The 20,209-nt window shown below is 52.5% G+C and overlaps 1 protein-coding gene and 1 non-coding gene across 2 annotated transcripts; one reads left to right on the top strand and one right to left on the bottom strand.

The window, feature by feature from the left end:
- LOC114805554 lies at window positions 1–138 on the bottom strand. Its single transcript, XR_003753526.1, has one exon. It is a non-coding gene; the product is annotated as a small nucleolar RNA SNORA7 (small nucleolar RNA).
- A 3,277-nt stretch (window positions 139–3,415) lies between these two features.
- Window positions 3,416–14,801, top strand: LOC100083083 (OX-2 membrane glycoprotein-like). The gene is made up of 6 exons (XM_029046660.1): window positions 3,416–3,452; window positions 8,863–8,953; window positions 9,614–9,937; window positions 11,500–11,772; window positions 12,750–12,857; window positions 14,091–14,801. The coding sequence occupies exons 1-6, from the start codon at window positions 3,441–3,443 to the stop codon at window positions 14,096–14,098; spliced, it is 816 nt and encodes a 271-aa protein (XP_028902493.1). The 5' UTR covers window positions 3,416–3,440; the 3' UTR covers window positions 14,099–14,801.
- Window positions 14,802–20,209: the final 5,408 nt, after the last annotated feature.

The following is a 20,209-nucleotide window of genomic DNA, read 5'->3' as shown; positions in this document are numbered from 1 at the left end:
ACTTGTAACACATTGCTTTCCACTCCCTAGCCACTGCCCAAGCTAGAAATGGAATGGATATGCCTCTGTTTGACTCTCCCTCCCATAGTAGAGACCGGTAGAGTACTGGAAACTCTCCGGATGTGACTCTGAGAGGGGAGAACAGACACATTGCTTGCCCACAGTGAATTTACAGTCTGGGTGGGGGTCAGACATTATAAATAAATAAATTACAGGTATGTACATAAGTGCTGTGGGGCTGGCAGGGGGCAGTGGGGAGGATGAACAAAGGGAGTAAATCAGGGCAACACAGAAGGGAATGGGAGAAGAGGAAGGGAGCTTAGTCAAGGAAAGCCTCTTGGAGGAGATGTGCCTTCAATAAGCCTTTGAAGGTGGGGAAAATAATAATCTGCCAGATTTGAGGAGGGAGGACTTTCCAAGCCAGAGGCAGGACATGGGTGAGGGGTTGGTTCTCATCAAAAACGCTGAGATCGAGTTACAGATGTGGGAATGGATGAACTCCCTGTTCAATCAATCAAATCTTTGGAGTGCTTACTCTGTGCAGAATTGATCAATTATACTTATTGAGTGCTTACTGTGTGCAGAGCAGCGTACTAAGCACTTGGAGAGTGGTAAAGAGGTTCCCTGCCCACAATGAGCTTACATTCAGGAAGCAACGCTGTTCTAAACACTCGTTAGAGTACAAAAGAATTAGCAGACCTGATCCTTGACCCCAAGGTGTTTACAATCTAGCTGAGGCAGACAGTAAAATAAATTACAGGTAGGGAGAATCAAAACACTATAATGATATGGATACAAGTGCTACAGGGAGTTGGTGGAGGGCAGTAAGTACCAAGTGCTTGAGTGATCAATCAATCAATGGTATTTATTGAACACTGACTACAGGCAAAGCGCTGTACTAATCGCTAGGGAGACTTCAATATAACAGATTTAGCAGACACATTCCTTGCTCATAATGCACTTATGGTCTAGAGGGTGATGCAGAAATACCACAATTATTAAGTCACACTAAGTGGGGGAATGTGTTGGGGAGATGAGAGATTAATTAGGAAAGGGATTGATTGATTAAGGCCTCTTGCAGGAGATGTGATTTCAGAATCAGCTTCGGCTCCTCAGCCCCCAGCATTTACGTCCACATCCGTAATTTATTTATATTAATGTCTTCCTTCCCATCTACACTGTGGGCAGTGAACTCGACTACCAACTCTGTTATACTGTACCCTCCCAAGAGCATAGTACAGTGCTCCGTGCAGAGAAAGCTCTCAATAAATACAGCTGATTGAATGATGGATCAGAAGGGTCTTGAAGAGGGGGAGAGGAGTGAATATAAAGTAAGAAGAGAAGGGGACCTAGAACAGAGCCTTGATTGACACCCACGGGTAGGGGCTGAGAAGCAGAGGAAGAGTCACACATTCCACTAATGCCAACCTACTCACTGTACCTCAATCTCATCTATCTCACCGCCAACTCCTTACCCACATCCTCCTTTGGCCTGGAACTCCCTCCCATCTCATGTCTGCACACCGCTCTCTCCATCTTCAAAGCCTTATTAACATCATATCTCCTTCAAGAGGCCTTGCCTGACTAAGCTCTCATTTCCCTTACTTCCTCTCCCTCTGCCTTGCCTATGTCCTCGGATCTGCCCCCTTGATAATAATAATAATAATGATGGCATTTGTTAAGCGCTTACTATGTGCAGAGCACTGTTCTAAGCGCTGGGGCAGATACAGGGTAATCAGGTTGTCCCATGTGAGGCTCCCAGTCAATCCCCATTTTACAGATGAGATAACTGAGGCACAGAGAGGCGAAGCGACTTGCCCACAGTCACAGAGCTGACAAGTGGCATATCTGGGATTTGAACCCATGACCTCTGACTTCCGAGCCCGGGCTCTTTCCACTGAGCCACGCTGCTTCTTTACCCAGAAATGATCAGTAAATGTCATTGATTGACTGAAAGATCTCTGCCAACCTCTGTTGTTCACACCCCTCTCCTTCCTATAGTCGCATGTCTGGGGGTGGGGACAGGGCAGGGAATTTCTGGGACTTGTGAGCTACACTTTCCCCGATCTCTCCAAGCATTAAGAAATACGTCTGGCTAAGTGGCACCTATACGTCTCAGACCTCAATTTGAATAAGATGGATGGGAAAGATTTCCACGGCTTCTGTGTGTCGGATACCCATCTTCCTCCCAAAATTTTTCGAAGGTCGAAACTTGTTTCCCTAAGATCTTGAGGTCTTTTGGAACTGACCGGGGACGCAGCACGGCCTAGTGGGTAGAGCCCGGGCCTGGTGATCCGAAGGTCCTGGGCTCCGATTCCGGCTCCGCCGCGGGATCTCGGGCAAGTCGTTCTCTGTGCTTCATTCATTCAATAGTATTTATTGAGCCCTTACTATGTGCAGAGCACTGCACTAAGCGCTTGCAATGTACAGATCGGTAACAGATAGAGACAATCCCTGCCCTTCGACGGGTTTATTCAATTCCCTCATCTGTAAACTGGGGATTAAAACCGTGAGCCCCACAGGAGACCTGGACGCCGTCCCACCTGATTGTCTTGTACCCCAGAGCCTAGTACAGTGCCTGGCACCTAATAAATGCTTTAACAAACACAAAAAATGGGCATCTCTTAATAGCGGCCTATTGGCCACCTGCCCCACTGGGAACCACTTGGTTCAGTAGAGCTGTTGGCGATTACCGGGCCCTCAAGGGCCCAGCTGCAAGGGGAGAGGGGACGGTCAGGTGTGGCCGAACTGCGGCCTCTGAGACTTGGTTTCCCCCGCTCCTCTTCCCTTCCCTGTCCCTCGCCGCCCTGTCCCCCGGCGGCCCCAGCCTGCCCGCGGCTCCGGCCGCCCGGGCACTGGGCGGACCCCGCTCGGGTCCATGGGGTCCCCGGGCGGGGGCGGGGTCTGGAGGGGCGGCTCCGCAAGAGGTTGCGCCGGGTCCGGTCCCCGCCCTCCGTCCTCCGCCCCCGGCTCCGGCCCCTGCCAGCTTCCATCCTCCGGCCGGCTTCCCGGCGGATTCGGACCTGGATTCGACCTTGGCCTGGACCCTCGCCTTTCTCCTCTCCCTCCTCTCCCTACCTCTCCCTCCTCTCCCCACCTCTCCTACCTCTCCCCTCTTCTCCCTCCTCTCCCCACCTCTCCTACCTCTCCCCTCTTCTCCCTCCTCTCCCCACCTCTCCTACCTCTCCTTCCTCTCCCCTCTTCTCCTACCTCTCCCCTCTTCTCCCACCTCTCCCCACTTCTCCCTCCTCTCACACCTCTCCCCTCCCCTCTCCTTTCCCACCTCTCCTCTCCTCTCCCTCTTCTCTCACCTCTTCTCTCCTACACCTCTCCCCTCCTCTCCCTCTTCTCTCACCTCTTCCCACCTCTCCCTCCCCTCCCCACCTCTCCCCATCTCTCCCACCTCTCCCCTCCTGTCCCAGCTCCTCCTCCCCGCCGTCATGAGCCTGCAGGTAACCCCGGGGTGCGGGACTGGGCGGGGGTGGGGGAGGCCCGGACTAGGCTGCCCCGCTACAGGGAGAAAACGGCTTGACCGCTGCCCTCCCTCCCGTTCCTGCCTCTCTGCGGTGACGGGATCCACCCCCAGGCCGGCGTGGGCCAGGGAGGAAGGGGCCTGGGCCACCGGAGCCCTCCCCCACGCAAGACTGTTTGGGGAGAACGGTCAATCAGTAGCTTTCATTGAGCACCTTTTTTTTTAACGGTATTTGTTAACCCCTTTTTTTGTGTCAAGCACTACGTTAAGAGCTGGGGTGGATACAAGAGCATCAGGCCGGATGCAATACCCGTCCCACTTGGGGCTCAAAATCTAACTAGGAGGAAGGACGTTTCAATTGAGGAAACTGAGGCACAGAGAAGTGACTTGCCTAGAGTCATATAGCAGGCAGATGGCAGAGTCGCGATTGGATCCCAGATCTTCTGACTCCCAGGCCGGTGCTTTATCCACTAGGCTACATTGCTTCTGTGGGTGCTTGGGAGAATCCCAAGGAGTTAAAAGACACACGTTCTGTCCTCAAGGAGCTTGCAGTCTAAATGGGATAGATATAGATTTATTTTTTTTTTATACAGTAAGGAGGGAAGTGAGACATATCAGGGAACAGAAAGAGGTATAAATGACCTAACTTAGAGGAGCAGATCGGCTTAATGGAAAGAGAACAGACCTGGGAGTCAAAAAAAACCGGTTTCTAATCCTGGCTCTGCCACCTGCCTGCTCTCTGACCTTGGGTAAGTCACTTCACTTCTCTGTGCCTCGGTTCCCTCACCTACAAAGTGGTGATGAAATCCTACTCCTTCCTACTTATACTGTGAGCCCCAAGTGGGACAGGGGCTGTATCCAAACTGATTAAGTGCTTGGCACAGAGTAAGTGCTTGACAAATACCAGAAAAACAAAGTGAACTTCCAAAGCAGCCTGAAAACCCCCATGGGTCAACTCCAAATAGCAGAAAGTCTGTACATCAGTGCCTCTAGAAGCGTCGCAGGAGGCCGATTCGTTCATTCATTCAATCGTATTTATTGAGCACTTACCGTGTGCGGAGCACTGAACTAAATGTTTGGGAGAGTACAGGATAACACATTCCCTGCCCACAAAGAGCTTACAGTCTATAGAACGCCAATAAGACATGATGCCCTTAAGGGCTGAGTGAGATGTCAGGATGCTGTGGCCAGTTGAGAAGAAAATGAATGAATCAGGGAATGCTTATTAGCGGGGGGAGGAGGAGCAAGGGGGTTGGGGGAGAGAGCAAAGCCTAGAGGACAGAACAGTTCTTCCACTGGCCTGCTGGCTGACCTTGGGAAAGTCCCTTACTCTGGGCTTCAGTTTCCCCCTCCATAAGATGGGGTTAAGATGCTGCTCTCCCCAGCGCTTACCTTGTGAGCCCCTTTGTGGGACAGAGATTGGGTCTGATCTCATTCTCTGGGAGCATCTGAAAACTATCCGATGAATAGGACGAATACGTCAGCACTGTGCCCAGATTTCAAGCAGAGACACAAAAAAACTAAACAGGGCAACAATGGACAATTAAAGTCGTGAATGCACAATTCTTTATGATCCAATCGCAGGCTGGCAATAGAGAAGGAGACTTGTGACTTTATTTTCAGGGAAGGAGTCATAAAGCAAATTCTCCCCCCAGGCAGCATTGACTCTCCCACAGCTGGGTCCGGGATGGAGAATTTTGGGGTCCCCAGCCTGCTGGGGGCAGTTCGGTTCCCAGGCCCTGCCTGGCCGCAGCCCAGCCCCTTGACTCTGGGCCCCAGCGGGGGAAGAATGGGGTGCTCCTTGTCTGGGGACTAGGACCGGTTCCAGAAGGAGTCTTGGCGATTTGCCCCTGGGCTCAGCTGAGAGCGGTTGGGGTCCTGTGCCAGAACTCTGAGATCGCTGATTTAGGCAGCTCTAGAGCGGTCATCCTGTTTCTGGTGGTCTTGTGCACATTCCACTTCGGGGGGCAGGCAGGAAATGAGTGCCTGGCAGGGTTTGAGGATTCCCAGGGAGAAAAATAGGTTCCAGAAGAGTGGGTCAGTGGTGGGAGAGGGAGGAGAGCACAAGGGCAACCCTGGATTTGAGGCTGGGCCCCACTGCTATAGAAGAACCCTCCCTCTCCCCACGGGGGCCTCGGTGACTGCGGGGGGTCAGTGGACTGGAGGCTGGCCACCACTGCTGTAGGTTGGGGGGGAAGCCTCAGTGGGCAGAGGGAGTGAGGCGAGTGCCCTCTTGGAGTCATGGTCGGGCTCAGAGCAGGTTCTGGTTGGAGCTTCACTGGCACCCTACCTTGACCCTCTAGGGCCCCGTGGTCAGAGGAGAGAGCACAGGCCTGGGAGTGAGAAGGACCTGGGTTTTAATCCCAGCTCTACCAATAGCTTGCTGTGTGACCTTGGGCAGCTCATTTCACTTCTCTGTGCCTCCATTTCCTCATCTGTAAAATGGGAATACCCGTTGTTCCATCTATTTGGACTGTGAGCCCCATGCAGGACAGGGGCTTTGTTCGACCTAATTGACTTGGATCTACCCCAGCACTTAGAATAGTGTTTGACACATAGTAAGCACTTAACAAATATCATAAATACATGATAGGTGAGAGTGCTCTGAGTTGCTTGGTGTGAGGGGAAGGCCCTTGAGGGCTCCATTCAGTTCTGTAGATATAGTTTGTATGAAGTATTATTTCTCCAGCTGAGGCTTGATACTGAACCATCTGCCGAAATGAAATTTTGATTAGTATTTACACACTGTTCTGTAATCTCCCTCCTCAGATCTGAAGGGCTCTCCCCCAATTCAAAGCCTTACTGAAAGCATATCTCCTCCAAGAGGCCTTCCCAGACTAAACCCCTCCTTTCCTCTTCTCCCACTCCCTTTTGCATCGCTCTGACTTGCTCCCTTGGTTTTTCCACCTTCCCAGCCCCACAAGCACTAAAGTACATCTCTGAAATTTATTTGTATTGATGCTTGTCTCACATCCGCCCCCAGACTGTAAGCTTGTTGTGGGCAGGGAATGTGTCTTTTTATTGTTGCATTGTACTCTCCCAAGTGCTTAATGCAGTGCTCTGCACACAGTAAGCGCTCCATAAATACGATCTAATGAATGAATGAAAAACTACCCCTTTCCCCTCCTGACCAAGTCTCTCTTTTGTCTTAAATCCTCTCTGACCTCTCAGTTGCCTCTGTCAGTATGGACCACCCCCTCCTCATCTCCTCTTGGTTTAATAATAATAATTATGGGATTTGTTAAGCACTTATTTTGTGCCAGGCACTGTTCTAAGAGCTGGGGTAGATTCAAGATAATTGGGTTGGATCCGGTCCCTGTCCCACCAGGGTTCACAGTCTTAATCCCCATTTTACAGATGAGGGAACTGAGGAACAGAGAAGTGAAGTGACTTGCCTTAGGCCACACAGCAGACAGTAGCAAAGCTGGGAGTAGAACCCCTGACCTTCTGACTACCAGGCCTGTGTTGTATCCGGTAGGCCATATTGCTTCAGAGAAGCAGCGTGGCTCAGTGGAAAGAGCACGGGCTTTGGAGTCAGAGGTCATGGATTCAAATCCTGGCTCGGCCATTTGTCAGCTGTGTGACTTTGGGCAAGTCACTTAACTTCTCGGTGCCTCAGTGACCTCATCTGCAAAATGGGGATGAAGACTGTGAGCCCCACGTGGGACAACCTGATTCCCTTGTATCTACCCCAGCGCTTAGAACGGTGCTCGGCACATAGTAAGCGCTTAACAAATACCAACATTATTATTATTATTATTATTCTCACGGTGTGATCTCATCGGCTCCTGGTTCTCCTCCCACCTCCCTAGCTGCTCTTTAGAAGTTGTTTGTATCCGTTATAAGGTACCTATGTTTCACCCGCCATACTGAGCGCTGGGGTAGAAACAAGTTAATCAAGTCGGACATGGTCCCTGTCCCTCATGGGGCTCACGATCTTTCATGGTCCCTTTCACTGACTCTTCCTCTGCCTCTGCCTCTGCCTCTAACCCCCTAACTCTGGGTGTCCCTCAAGTCTCTGTTCTGGTTCTCCTTTCCCTTCTCCAGCTACTCTGACTTCCTTGGGAAGGTCATGCTCTCCTCTGGCTTCAGCTACCATCTCTCTGTGGATGATTTTCAAATCCACCACCCTCTCCCTGACCTCTCCCTGCATCTGCAGTCTCCGTGGACATCTCCACCAGGATAGCCACACTGGGCCCGCAAACTCAATAAATCAAAACTTCCTTCCTAATTCTTCTCCGCTCCTTAACTTTCCCATCCCAAAGGGTACAAACACCACCTTTTCTTTTTCTGAGCCTGCAGGTTTTCAACTCTCACACTGACTCCATTGCTATAAGTCCTGTTGTTTATTCCTTCATAACATTTCCTGGATCTGTCCTTTCCTCTTCATCCAAACAGTCTACACCCTGGTCCAGGTGTTTTAATCAAGCAATCAATCAATCAATCACTGTTCTTTATTGTGTGCAGACAACTGAAATAAATGCTTGGGAAAGTGCAATACTTTGGTAGACTAGTTCCCTGCCCACAGGGAGTTTTCAGTCTAGAAAGGGTGACAGAATTAACCTCCAGCCTCTCCCCTCTCCTGTCTATATTTATCTCTGCTGCTTAGATTATCTTTCTAAAATATTGTCCTGCACACTTCTCTCCTCCGTTCAAAACCCTCCAATTATCAAGCACTCGTCTCCAAACAGTAATAACAATGATTATGGTATCTGTTAAGCGCTTACTACGCGCCAGGCACTGTACTAAGCACTGGAGTGGATACAAGTAAAATGGGTTGGACACAGTCCCTGTCCCACGTGGGGCTCACAGTCTCAATCCCCATTTTACAGATGAGGTAACTGAGGCACAGAGAAGTGAAGGGACTTGCCCAAGGTCCCACAGCAGGTAAGTGGCAGAGCTGGGATTAGAACCCATGACCTTCTGACCCCCGGGTCCCTGCTCTATCCACCACGCCGTGCTGCTTCTCTACTTCAGTTTCCTGGATGGGAGGTTCATTCTTTGTTGGCGGGACACTGCCCATCCGGGCGAAGAAGGTCTCAGCAGGTGGGCAGCAGGGCTAGGCCAATACAGAGCCTCCCCCTCTCTCTGCCTCCCCACCCCCATCCCAACAGTCATCATCTTCTGACTGCCTTGACCTTCCTGACTCTCCCATTCCCGCCTGAACATGGGTCAGCGGGGGCTGGGGGTGGGGTGGGGTGGGCACGAACAGCCATGCTTTCTGACCAGTAAGTCCTTCCCTTGGTGGAAGGGCTGTGCAGATAGCAATGGTTATTTATTTTTCAGGAGTGCAAATCACCCCACTTCCTCCCCCTCCCTCTCTGCCTGCCTGCTTGCTTCTTGCTCCTTACTGAACTTGTCCCATCTGCTTCGTTTCCTTGACCCTCCAGGTGCCAGAGAGGTTCTGCTCTCGGCCACCCCGTCCGTTTGGAGTCGGCCTACTTTGGGCGGTGGCTGCCGTGGTCCTCTACAGAACGCAAGGTAAAGCCGGAGGAGTTTGGTTCCGCTCGGGTAGGGGGAAGGGGAGCGGGCGGATGAGTGACTTCCAGAGGTGTGGAAACACAGGTCCTTGCAGGTCCACCGGCATCTGAGCATCATTCGTTCAATTGTAATTATTAAGCACTTACTGTGTGCAGAGCACTGTATTAAAGCGCTTGGGAAAGAACAATACAGCAATAAACAGTGACAATCCCTGTCCAGATGAGGATATGGTCTACAGCTGGTATAGTGGGGATGGGCAGCAGCTCAGAGTTGAGAGGGAGGGTGGGGGCTGGGAGGGTAGCGGGGTGCGGGGAGGGAAGGTGGCGGAGTGGTGGGTGGGGCGGGGGAGCAGGGCCCAACGGGGACAAGTGTTGAATTAGGAGGGTTCACGACCAGGAGAAGAAATGGTCAGAACCAAGCAAGGAAGAGAGTCAGCCTTTCAGGCCCAGGGTAGTCCCCACCCGCAGGGTAGGTTCTGGACGCAGTCTCCTTAGAAGGGAGATGGCTCCGAGACAAACCCCGCGGAGGTGAGAGAGTTGGCAAAGTAGCCTTGCTGTGTGGAGTGCGGGACAAGGATTCTGGAGATGGGAGGTGGCCTGCGGCAGAGGAGGGTCAGCAGGGAGAGTCAGGGGGCTGCCTGTCCTCTTGTTCCCCTTCCAGGGAAAGTCTTGACGAAGGATGTGGCGGTGGTGCTCGACACGCCTGCCACTCTGGTGTGCTCCTTGTTGGTGGCCAAGGAGGTCTTGAGCGTCACTTGGCAGAAGCTGGAGGCCGGGGGCCCCGACAACGTGTGCACCTTCAGTCACTCGCATGGCAAGGTTATCGATGCCAGGTACCGGTCCAGGGTGGACATCTCGCAGGGGCTCGACGAGTCCATCCTCACCTTTAGGAAGGCCCTGCTGCAGGACGAGGGCTGCTACAGGTGCATCTACAACATCTTCAACTCGAGGCCGATTCAGAACCAGGCCTGCCTCACCCTCTATGGTGAGAGCCCGTGGAAGGGGGCACCGCCGACGCCAACCCTCCCGGTTTCAAGCTTGCCGCTCACGTAGGCGCACTCGCTCCCCCCGGCCCCGCGGCACGCTCACCGTCACATGCCAGACACACACAGCCTCTTCCGCTCTCAGGCAAAGACACCCACCCGACACTCACGCTCTCCCCCACCCACGGCTCGGGTCTCAGGGATCTGGGCCTCGGGAGTGGCCCAGGGAGGTCTGGAGCGTCGTTCCTTGGCAGGTCTGCGTCTGGGCCCGAAGGGATCATGACTTGGGCCAGGCTGGGGGGAGGTATCTGAGGGCACACCTGGATGAAATCACCCGGGATTGGGCCACGGCCCCCCGGCTCCTCTCCTCCGTGTGCCTCCTGGGAATCTGCCTCTTCCTCTTCTCTCCTCATTCCCCTTCTCCTTTCTCCGCTGCCTCTCCAGTTCAGCCAGCCCTCCTCGTGCCTGTCCCCTTGTCATCCCTTTCTTGACCACAGGCCGTCAGGGAGGGTCCTTGTCACCCGGAACTGTCAAGGCCTCTCTCCGGGATCAGTTTCCCCTCAGCTGGGCCACCTAGGGGCCCACTGGGAGGGGGTTGGCAATGGCAGCGTGTCATCTGTGGACAGGAACTTCTGCTCTGAGGGTGACTTTCTCCCTGGATCGGGAATCCACGGGAACCCTGGGTCGGGCAGCCCCAGAGGAACCGTCTGAGAAGAGGGAGACTCCAAGGCGCCGTGCACTCTACTGCGTGGCCAGGCCTAGGTTCACCGCTTTGGGACATGGCACAGAGAAGCGGGATGGTCTAGGGGAAAGAGCCCAGGCCTGTGAGTCAGAGGACTTGGGTTCCAATTCTGGCTCTGCCACTTGTCTGCGGCATGATCTTGGAAAAGTCATTTAACTTCTCGGGCCTCGGCTCCCTCATCTGCAAAATGGGGCTTCAATACCTGGTTTGGGGAGGTTTTTTGTGGTATTTGTTAAGTGCTTACTATGTGCCAGGCATATTGAGTGCTGGGGTAGGTATAAGGCAATCAGATTGGACACAGTTCATGTCTCACATGGGGCTCACAGTCTTAATTTCCATTTTACAAATGAATCACAGAGAGGTTAAGTGACTTGCCCAAGGTCACCCAGCAGACAAGTGGCAGAGCCGGGTTTAGAAGCCAGGTCTTTCTGACTCCCAGACCTGTTCTCTATCCACTAAGCCATGCTGCTTCTTCCTCTTGCTTAGACTGTGAGCCCCAGGTGGGTCAGGGACTGTGTCCGACCTGATTAATCTGTATCTACACCAACACTCAGAACAGCGCTTCACACTTAGTGAGTGTTAATCCATATAACAATCATAACAATAATAATGATGATAATAACACTTAGACTGTGAGCCCCAGGTGGGACCTGATTATCTTTTATATCTACCGCAGAGCTTAGTAAATCCTTAACAAATGCCTCAACTATTATTATTATTATCAATATTAATAACATTGATAATAATAGTAATGATAACAATGGGGATGTTTCATCATCATGCCTCGTCCTGGCTCTCTCTCAAGCTGTGACTGTGTCCCAGTTCTGCCCTCAGCGTCCATCCGCTACCAGTTCGTCAACGGTCACCTGGACGCAGCCTGCTCGGCCACCGCCCGGCCACCTGCGCTGGTCTCCTGGAACGTGAGCGGAGTGGAGGGGGAGAGCCACACTGAGAGCATCGCCCACGGCAACGGGACCACGACGGTCACCAGGACCCTGCAGTTGAAGGACTCGGAGAGGCCGCTGGGGAAGGAGTTGGTCTGTAAGGTGGTGCACCGTGGGAACGTGACTGAGCTCAGGACCACCGTGAGGAAGAGTGAGTGCGGGCGGGCCCGCTGTCTGAGGGCAGTCTTGCCCACCCGCCAATACCCGGCAGGGAGCCAGGGGCTCAGGGCAAGGAGCCTGGGTGGCACTCGCTATCGTCAGGCTAAAGGCGAGGCCACTGGGTGCCGAGGGGTCAGCCTGAGCCTCGGGACTGGGCTCCTGGGATCTCCCCACAGTGGCGAGTGCTGCCTCTTTGGAGGTGGGCTTTGTTGTTCTGTGGCTAGGGAGTGGTACATCATGGGAGGTGGGGTTTGGGGGTTCCTTCGAAGCAGCTCCTGAGCCGCCTTTAGACCTGACAGAACTGGACATTCCAGGCAGTGGCTCCCGGGGCCATGACCCCTTCAAGACATTGGCCGGATCGGAGCTGGCGGGATTGCACTTGGTCATCGGAGTCAGACTGGATTAGGGGCAGGTGGGGAGGGACTGGAAAAAATCCCATCCATATACCGTGCCTCCCTGCAGGGGAGGTTCCATCTGGGACTGTGGCCCTGACTGATAAGGTTTGGCAGGAAGGGTGGTCGGCGGAAGAGGCGGCCCCATTGTCTGCCAAAAGGGAGAGACCTGTGGGCCGTGGCCCTAGTTGGGTTGGGCGCTGATGCCTTCCACCCAGGGCGGGGGAGGCATTTCTGTGGAGGAGCAGGGAAACAGAGAATTGGATTTGGGAAGGCCAGGTTCTCCCCTCCGAAATGGAAGTTCCCGCTTAAAGGATGAGTCATGGAGAAAGTAATTCTTCTCAGACCTGATTGAGATTTTCAGAAGGTAGAAGTAAGGGCCCCATAAATACCATCGATTGATTGATTGGAAGTGCAGATGGTAAAGGATGGCCTAAAATTGGGTGCATGTGTGTGTGGAAGAGACCACACTGTAGAAGCAGGTGGAGGGAGATACGATCTTGCCCACACCATTCTCCCCCAGGCAGGGGTTCTCTGTCTCATGTGGTTTACGAGGCCCGTTTTCCCGACTGCACAGGTGATCGCGTTTCAGTTCCGCTGCTCCTGAGCTTCCTTTCCGTGCTCATCCTCGTTGCCCTGATCGGGGTCTTGTTGTTCTGGAAACAGCGCCTGAAGACAAGCTGCGGTGAGTCCCCAGGGCAGCCAGAAATGGGGACAGGGCAGGACGGTGCCGGGGACGATGCCGAGCCCCTCGGTGGCCGCCAACAAAGTTTCACCCACCCGACTTTGCTCAGATTAGGAAGGAGGTACCTGAGGCAGCCCTGCCCCCTCCACGGCCCCACCCTTCTCCGGTCCCTACCTTCCCAACCACCTCTCCCCTCCACCTCCCTCCTTGACCCCATTCCGTCCCACCCCCAACTGGGAAAATTCTTCCCGGAGCCTCCCAGTGAAACAGAGGCCAAAGCTGACCAGGTGAGGTTGCAGGGCAAGAGCGGGGAAGTTTAGTCACCTCAGTGTAGTGTTTGTTAGCCAAAGGTTTGTGTTCCCCCATCTTCTCTTCCCCTGAAGTTCCTCTTCCTGGCCCCTCCTGTTGTTCCCCGGTGCCTGTGCTTGGCCTTGATCCTGATTTCTTTGATGGGAAACTGGTCGCTTCAACCCCAGAGCTTGGCGATTAAATACTTGGCTCTGTTGGAGCGAATTTTTTTCCAGACATCAGTACAGAAGCAGCCGTTATTGCCATGACTTCTTTTTGTTTTGCTTTTCTGTTCGGCAACCCACAGACCTTTTCGAGGGTTGTTTCATCTACCCTCCTGACCTTTAACCCTTCGCCAAGCCTAGGAAGGGGCAGATGGACCCAGTCGCAGATTCCTCAGGGGGTAGCCGAGTCACTTGAGGGAGAGGGGCGGGGGCACGGGGCACTGGGGGCTGGTTGGGATCTCCAGCCTGTGCCTGGCCCCTGCATGCCTGTGGTCTAATTTACACACCTGGCCAGGGCAGGACTCTTGCTAGTCAGAGCAGCTCCTCCAGGGAACCCTGTGGCAACCTTGGGCAGCTCTGACCGGAGGCCGGCAGGCAGCCTGCAGCAGCCGCCTGGCCAGTCGAGCCCACCCGCACGCGAGCTTCCGCAGCCCCGAGCTTTGGTCCCTGTGAGTTGACTTTCCTGGTTGCTAGAGCTAGCTTTCCTGGTATTGGGGCCAGAGGGAAGGGTACAGAAAAACAAGAACAATGAATTCTGGAACATAAGTTTGCATGTCCAAAAGCCCAGATTAGCAATGTTTCCTGCTCAGAAAGGACCTCCCTCACCCAGAGTCCCCCATGCTCCGGCAAGGGCTCTGACGGCCAGTGAGTTGTCCCTTCCTGCTCACCTTCCTGGGTAAGGAAATGCAAACCATCAAGAAGACCATTCTCTCTTTTCTAGGATCATAGTGGGACAGTTCTGTGCTGAACCTCCCCCGGGCCCGCAGGAGACCGAAGCTGAGGGCAGACCCCAGGACCCATTTTCTACCAGGAGTCTCGATCGCTGCTCTTCATCTCTTATTATCCACATTTCTGGGAGCGAATTGGGGCCGTGTGTCCCTCTATGTGCTCTGCTGGAGCTGGTCTGTAGGGCTGAGGGGCTGGGGAAGGGAAAATGGGAAAGACACGACAAGCAGGAAGAATGATGGGAGGGAGAAAGCCATTTTTACTTTTCTGCCCTATTTTTTCCCGGTCATTCATTCATTCAATAGTATTTATTGAGCGCTTACTATGTACAGAGCACTGTACTAAGCGAGTTTAGTACATTGTACTAAGCACCTAAGGACGAACTCAGCCCTTAGTTCTGCTTGGTGTTAGGCACTCACTCTTTCCCAAGCATTTTGCTCAGACCTGGGGCCATTCCTCTCCATTCCCCTAGCCCACGTGGTTGAGGTATGATCAGGGACAGGGGACTACCGGGTTGTTGTGCACCCGTCTCGACCGCTATCCCGCACACGTGCACAGTCGTTTCTTCTGCCACCTGGCACGCCAGGATCTCCTAGTCAAGATCACATTCAGGGAGTCCAGGGTGAGCTAGATGAGCCATTCAGGCCCACCAGAGAATGACAAGAAGAACAGTGAATTCTGAAGAATAAATTCTTTGCCCCCAACAGTCATCATCATTGGTATTTATTGAGCACTTAATAGTTCCAGAGCACTGTGGAGAAGCTGTGAGAAAGTACTTGAGAAAGTATAATACAACAGAGTTGGCAGACACAATCCCTGTCCACATTGAGCTCACAGTCTAGAGAGGAAGACAGACAATATAAATAAACAATTTATAATATACAATTTAAAGATACGTATGAGCTGACATACTTGCCAAGGAGTCAGAATCAAATCATGGAACCAGAAGGCCACACTCCCAGCTGCTGGCCCCAGGAGCCATGAGTGAATGAGGTCCAGCCACAGCCCTAGCCTCAACCCCGGCCTGGCCCCGGCCCCAGCCCAGGGCGGGAAAGCGAGGCAGAACCAGCTAGCAAGAAGCCGAGGCACCGACCGGGCTCCTGGGACCGTCCCTTCCTTCCTGCAAACGTTCTATTCCTAGATTTGGTGGGTTTTTTTCTGGGATTTTCCAGGCTGGAAATGGCCAGAGTTTGGCTCACCGAGGCTCCGGGAGGGCAGTCCTTTTGCTGCTTTCTTCTGTCAAAGCTGACATTTTTCTCCAGCTTGGCTGAACCCAAAGCCGAATATTTCTGTAGACTGACAAGGCCTTATTATGGTGTCACTGCGGTCTCCCCCGAGTTCAGTTCAGAAATGGCCTGTGTGTGCCTCAGGCCAGGGGATGTGAGGGAGGGAAAGGTCGATTGGAGCAGAGCGGGGGTCCCGCCCAGTCCCTCGCCCACCCTCCAACCCTCTTACCCTGAGCGAGACCTTGGGGCGGCTGCCAGCCTCAGCCTGGAACAAACCCTTCTTTCAGCTTCCAGCTCAGGAGACGGGAAGCCTACTTCACTGGACACTGGGTCAGGCCAGAGCCCGGATGGGCACCAGGTTGGAGGTTGGGGGTGGACCTTCCGGCGCCTGACCCTTCGCCTTGGCAAGAACCCTCCCCTCAGCCAGAGGGAATTTTGGAAACCAAACCCTCTTTTCAGCAGCAAATTGAACACCCGAGAAAGACCATTCCCACTCTTGACTATCCTGTCTCAGTTCCTTCACCCACACTGTTCATCCACCACCTTCTCTTCCTTGTCATCCTCCTCCTTCTTACCCTCCTCCTCTTTCTTCTTTTCTTTCTCCTCCACCTCCTCTTCCTCCTCCTCTGTTTTTAAAATGCTATTTTTTATACACTTGATGCCAAGCACTGTTCTGAGCATTGGGAAAACGCGAGATAATCGGATCAGACATGATCCCTGTCCCACATGGGACTCGCAATCTCAGGCTGAGGGAGAAGAGTTCCAAGATTCAAGCCTGTTTCTGGTAAAAGGCATAACCTCAGCTGGAGAAAATGGAGTTGGTGCTGGAGGCCATTTTCTTCTCTTCTTGTCCTCCCAAGGGGAGGGGAAGAAGTAGCGATTGTTGTGTGAGCGGCAGGACTTTCTCTGTTTGTGTCAAACACTTTCTTCTACAGAGGCCCTTGAGCAGTGTGTCCAGGACCACCTTGGTAAGAGTTCACAGTTGAGACAGAGCAAGCTCAGGGTGGGAGAAAGACAGAAATGAGTTCTGTCGGGTCTGTGTTGCAGTGAGGATCCCTTTGAATCAGCCTTGTCGATCAGTGAGTGAATTACATATTTTCTTTTGGGAAGCAGCATGGCCTAGTGGAGGGAGCAGGGGCCTGGGAGCCAGAGGACCAGCGTTCTAAACCCGGCTCTGCCACATGTCTGCTGAGTGACTTTGGACAAGTCACTTCACTTCTCTATGCCTCATCACCCTCATCTGTAAAATGGGGATTAAATCCTACTCCTTTCTACTTAAACTGTGAACGCCATGTGGGAGAGGGATTGGGTCCGACCTGATTAGCTTGTATCTATTTCAGAGCCTAGAACAGTGCTTGACACATAAGGAGTACTTAACAAGTACCATAATTATTGTTATTAGTCACTCAATCATATTTATTGAGCACTTATTGTGTGCAGAGCACTGTACTAGGTGCTTGGGAGAGTAAAACAGCAATAGAACGGACACATTCCTGACCACAATGAGCTTATAGTCTAGCAGGGGAGACAGACATTAATATAAATAAATTACAGATATGGACATAAGTGCTGTGGGGCTGAGAGGGGGGATGAATAAAGGGAGCAAGTTAAAGCGCTGCAGAAGGGAGAGGGAGAAGAGGTAAGGGGAGCTCAGTCAGGGAAGGCCTCTTGGAGGAGATATGCCGTCAATAAGCCTTCGAATCGGGGGAGAGTCATTGTCTGTTACAAATGAGGAGGGAGAGGGCGTTCCAGGCCAGAGGCAGGAAGTGGGCAAGAGGTCGGCTGCGAGATAGATGAGATCGAGGTACAGTGAGAAGATCGGCATTAGAGGAGTGAAGTGTGTAGGCTGGGTCATAGTAGCAGAGTAGAGAGGTGAGGTAGGAGGGGGCAAGGTGATAGACTCCTTTAAAGCCAACGATGACTTTTCGTTTGATGTGGAAATGGCTGGGTAGCCACTGGAGGTTCTTCAGGAGAGGGGAAACGTGGCCTGAACGTTTTTGTAGAAAAATGATCTAGGCAGAAGAGTGAAGTGTGGTTTGGAGTGAGGAGAGGCAGGAGGCTGGGAGGTCAGCAATGAGGCTGACAGATTAATTAAGGTGGGATAGGATAAGTGATTAGATTGGATTGGATTGGACTGGAGAAGCAGCGTGGCTCAGTGGAAAGAGCCCGGACTTGGGAGTCAGAGGTCATGAGTTCGATTCCCGGCTCTGCCACTTGTCAGCTGTGTGACTGTGGGCAAGTCACTTCACTTCTCTGTGCCTCAGTTACCTCATCTATGTAAAATGGGGATTAACTGTGAGCCTCATGTGGGACAACCTGATTACCCCGTTTCTACCCCAGAGCTTAGAACAGTGCTCTGCACATAGTAAGCGCTTAACAAATACCAACATTATTATTATTATTATTAATGTGGTAGCAGTTAGAATGGAGAGGAGAGGGTGGATTTTAGCGGTTTTGTGAAGGATTTAGTGATGGAGTGGATATTTGGTTTGAATGAGAGGAAGGAGTCATAATGCCAAGATTACCGGCTCGTGAGACAGGAAGGATGGTGGTGCTGTTTACGGAGATGGGAAAGTTGGGGGAGAAGAGGGTTTGGGTGGGAAGATAAGGAGTTCTGTTTTAGTTATTATTAGATTATTGTATTTATTTAGTTCCTCCTATGTGTCAAGCACTGGAGCAGATAGAAGATAACCAGATCAGATACAGTCCCTGTCCCCTATGAAGCTCATAATCTAAGAGGGAGAGAGAATAGGAATCTTATCCCCATTCTTTAGATGAGGAACCTGAGGCCCAAAAAGGTTAAATCTCTCGGCAGGCAAGCGACACATTAGGGACCAGACCTCAGGTCTGCTGACCACCAGAACTGTACCCTTGCCACTAGGCCACGCTGTCTCAGGCAACGCCCCAGACAAGCTAGGCTATGTTCTTTTTTCTTAACCAAGCAACTATTGTACACTGAATAGGAAGCTGAATTTGGGAAGCTGAAAGCAAGGAGAGGGAATAGGAAGCTGAATTTGGGAAGCTGAAAGCAAGGAGAGGCGAGGAAGTGTTTTAGGGACGTGACAAAACAAAGCCTCAGATACTGTAGCGTCCAAGCTGAAAACTGGGAGTCATTTGCTGAGCTTACAGCTGCGTGGCATCCTACTAATAGGAGCGGCTCTTTTCCAGAAGAAGCTTTGTAAGGAACGAGAGACCAAGAAGGAAAAGAGAAAACAGCATCAAGCACAGGAAACATCAGAGTAACACAACGAGGGACATCATTTTTTGGGCACGGTGTGCACCTGGGTCCTGCAGTGACCTTTTCAGACAAACACACGCACACACACAAATTTTCCTAGCGTCAGTACTTTCAAAAACAAAAGACCTTCCTCTCTGCCTTGTCTCTATCCCCTCCTTTTCACTAGTGTGCCTTGCTCACTCTCTCAACCACTGGCCCCACGGTTTGATTCTGATGCCTCGGCAACTATCTCACCGTTTTTTGTGGACTACTAATCGACCTCGTTTCTAGCTTTTTCACCGCTCGGCATCTAAGTATCTCTTTTTGCTTGGCTGCACTACCTCTAGGTGCTGGGACCGCAGGCCCCTGAGGGCTGATATTCTGCCTGCCCATGCATGGTGCCTCTGGATGAGAGGACTGATCAGACCCAAACTTCAGTCTCGCTGTCCTGCTGCCCACAGACAACAGCCTTCCCCTGTGGGTCACCGACAGGCGAGGCTCCTTGCTGACCCCTGACCTGCTGACATCATGGGAGCTGAGCCGATACCAGCTCAGTATCGGGCCAGAGGCCCAGTTCCCAGGGCCCGGAGACGACATCGTACTTCCTGGGGGGGGGTGAGTGACTGCAACCCTGTGGCCTAGCTGAGAGGAAAGAAACTGCCTCAGCTCTGGGGGATCCGAAGGAATAGGCACAGGGGAGGCCTGGGCCCTTGGATAGGCTCAGTGAAATAGAGACAACGGGGGTGATCTGGGTCTTACTAATGGATAGAGCCATTGAAGACACATCCCCTCCAAGAGGCCTTCCATGACTATGCCCCTCTTTCCTCTTCTCCCACTCCCTTCTGTGTCACCCTGACTTGCTCTCTTTGTTCATCCCCCTCCCAGCCCCACAACTCACATGTGTGTAACCATAATTTATTCATTTATCTAAATGTCTGCTCTCTCATCTCTAGATTGAAAGCTCACTGTGGGCAGGGAACGTGTCCATCGGTGTATTATACTCTCCCAAGCATTTAGTACAAGCGCTTAGAGTATAGTGCTCTGCACACAGTAAACGCTCAATAAATACCATTGAATGAATGAACCACCAGCTGATTTGGGGATCTCAGTTCCTATCGATTCTGGGTCTTACTCCGGCCTCAGCGAATCCATCCATTCAGCAGCCTGCCAGGGAACTCAACAGCTCATCCGTCAGGTGAGGTTTCTGCCGAACCAGTGGCTAGTCATTCACGGCCCTTTGCATCTGCAGCGGCAGATTTAAAACCTGCCAGTTGGTCAGTTCACACGGAAGCACACCCCACAGGTGTATTCATTGGTCCCTTCGCTCATCTGCCCTCTTCCCATCCATCTGCCTGCTCACCAGTCCGTCCACTTGTCTGCCCATCCCTCCGTGTCTGTCCGCCCATCCATCTGTCCTCACATCTACCCATCTACCCATCCTTCTGTTCTCCCATCGGTCTGTTCGCCCATCCTTCTGTACGCCCATCTGCCCTTCCATCCATCCATCTGTCCATCCTCCCAATTGCCTGCCCATCTTTCTGACCTCCCTTACCCCCATCCACCCACCCGTCTGTCCTCCCATCTGCCGATCCTGACGACTGTCTTAGGACTTTCCTTTTAGGGTCTTCCCCAGCTGGGTAGTGGCAAGAGAAATCTCAGAGTCACGTCACC

This window comes from Ornithorhynchus anatinus, chromosome 18 (assembly GCF_004115215.2).
Source record: "Ornithorhynchus anatinus isolate Pmale09 chromosome 18, mOrnAna1.pri.v4, whole genome shotgun sequence".
Taxonomy (NCBI): Eukaryota; Metazoa; Chordata; class Mammalia; order Monotremata; family Ornithorhynchidae; genus Ornithorhynchus; species Ornithorhynchus anatinus.
This window is presented reverse-complemented; position numbering and strand designations above follow the sequence as displayed.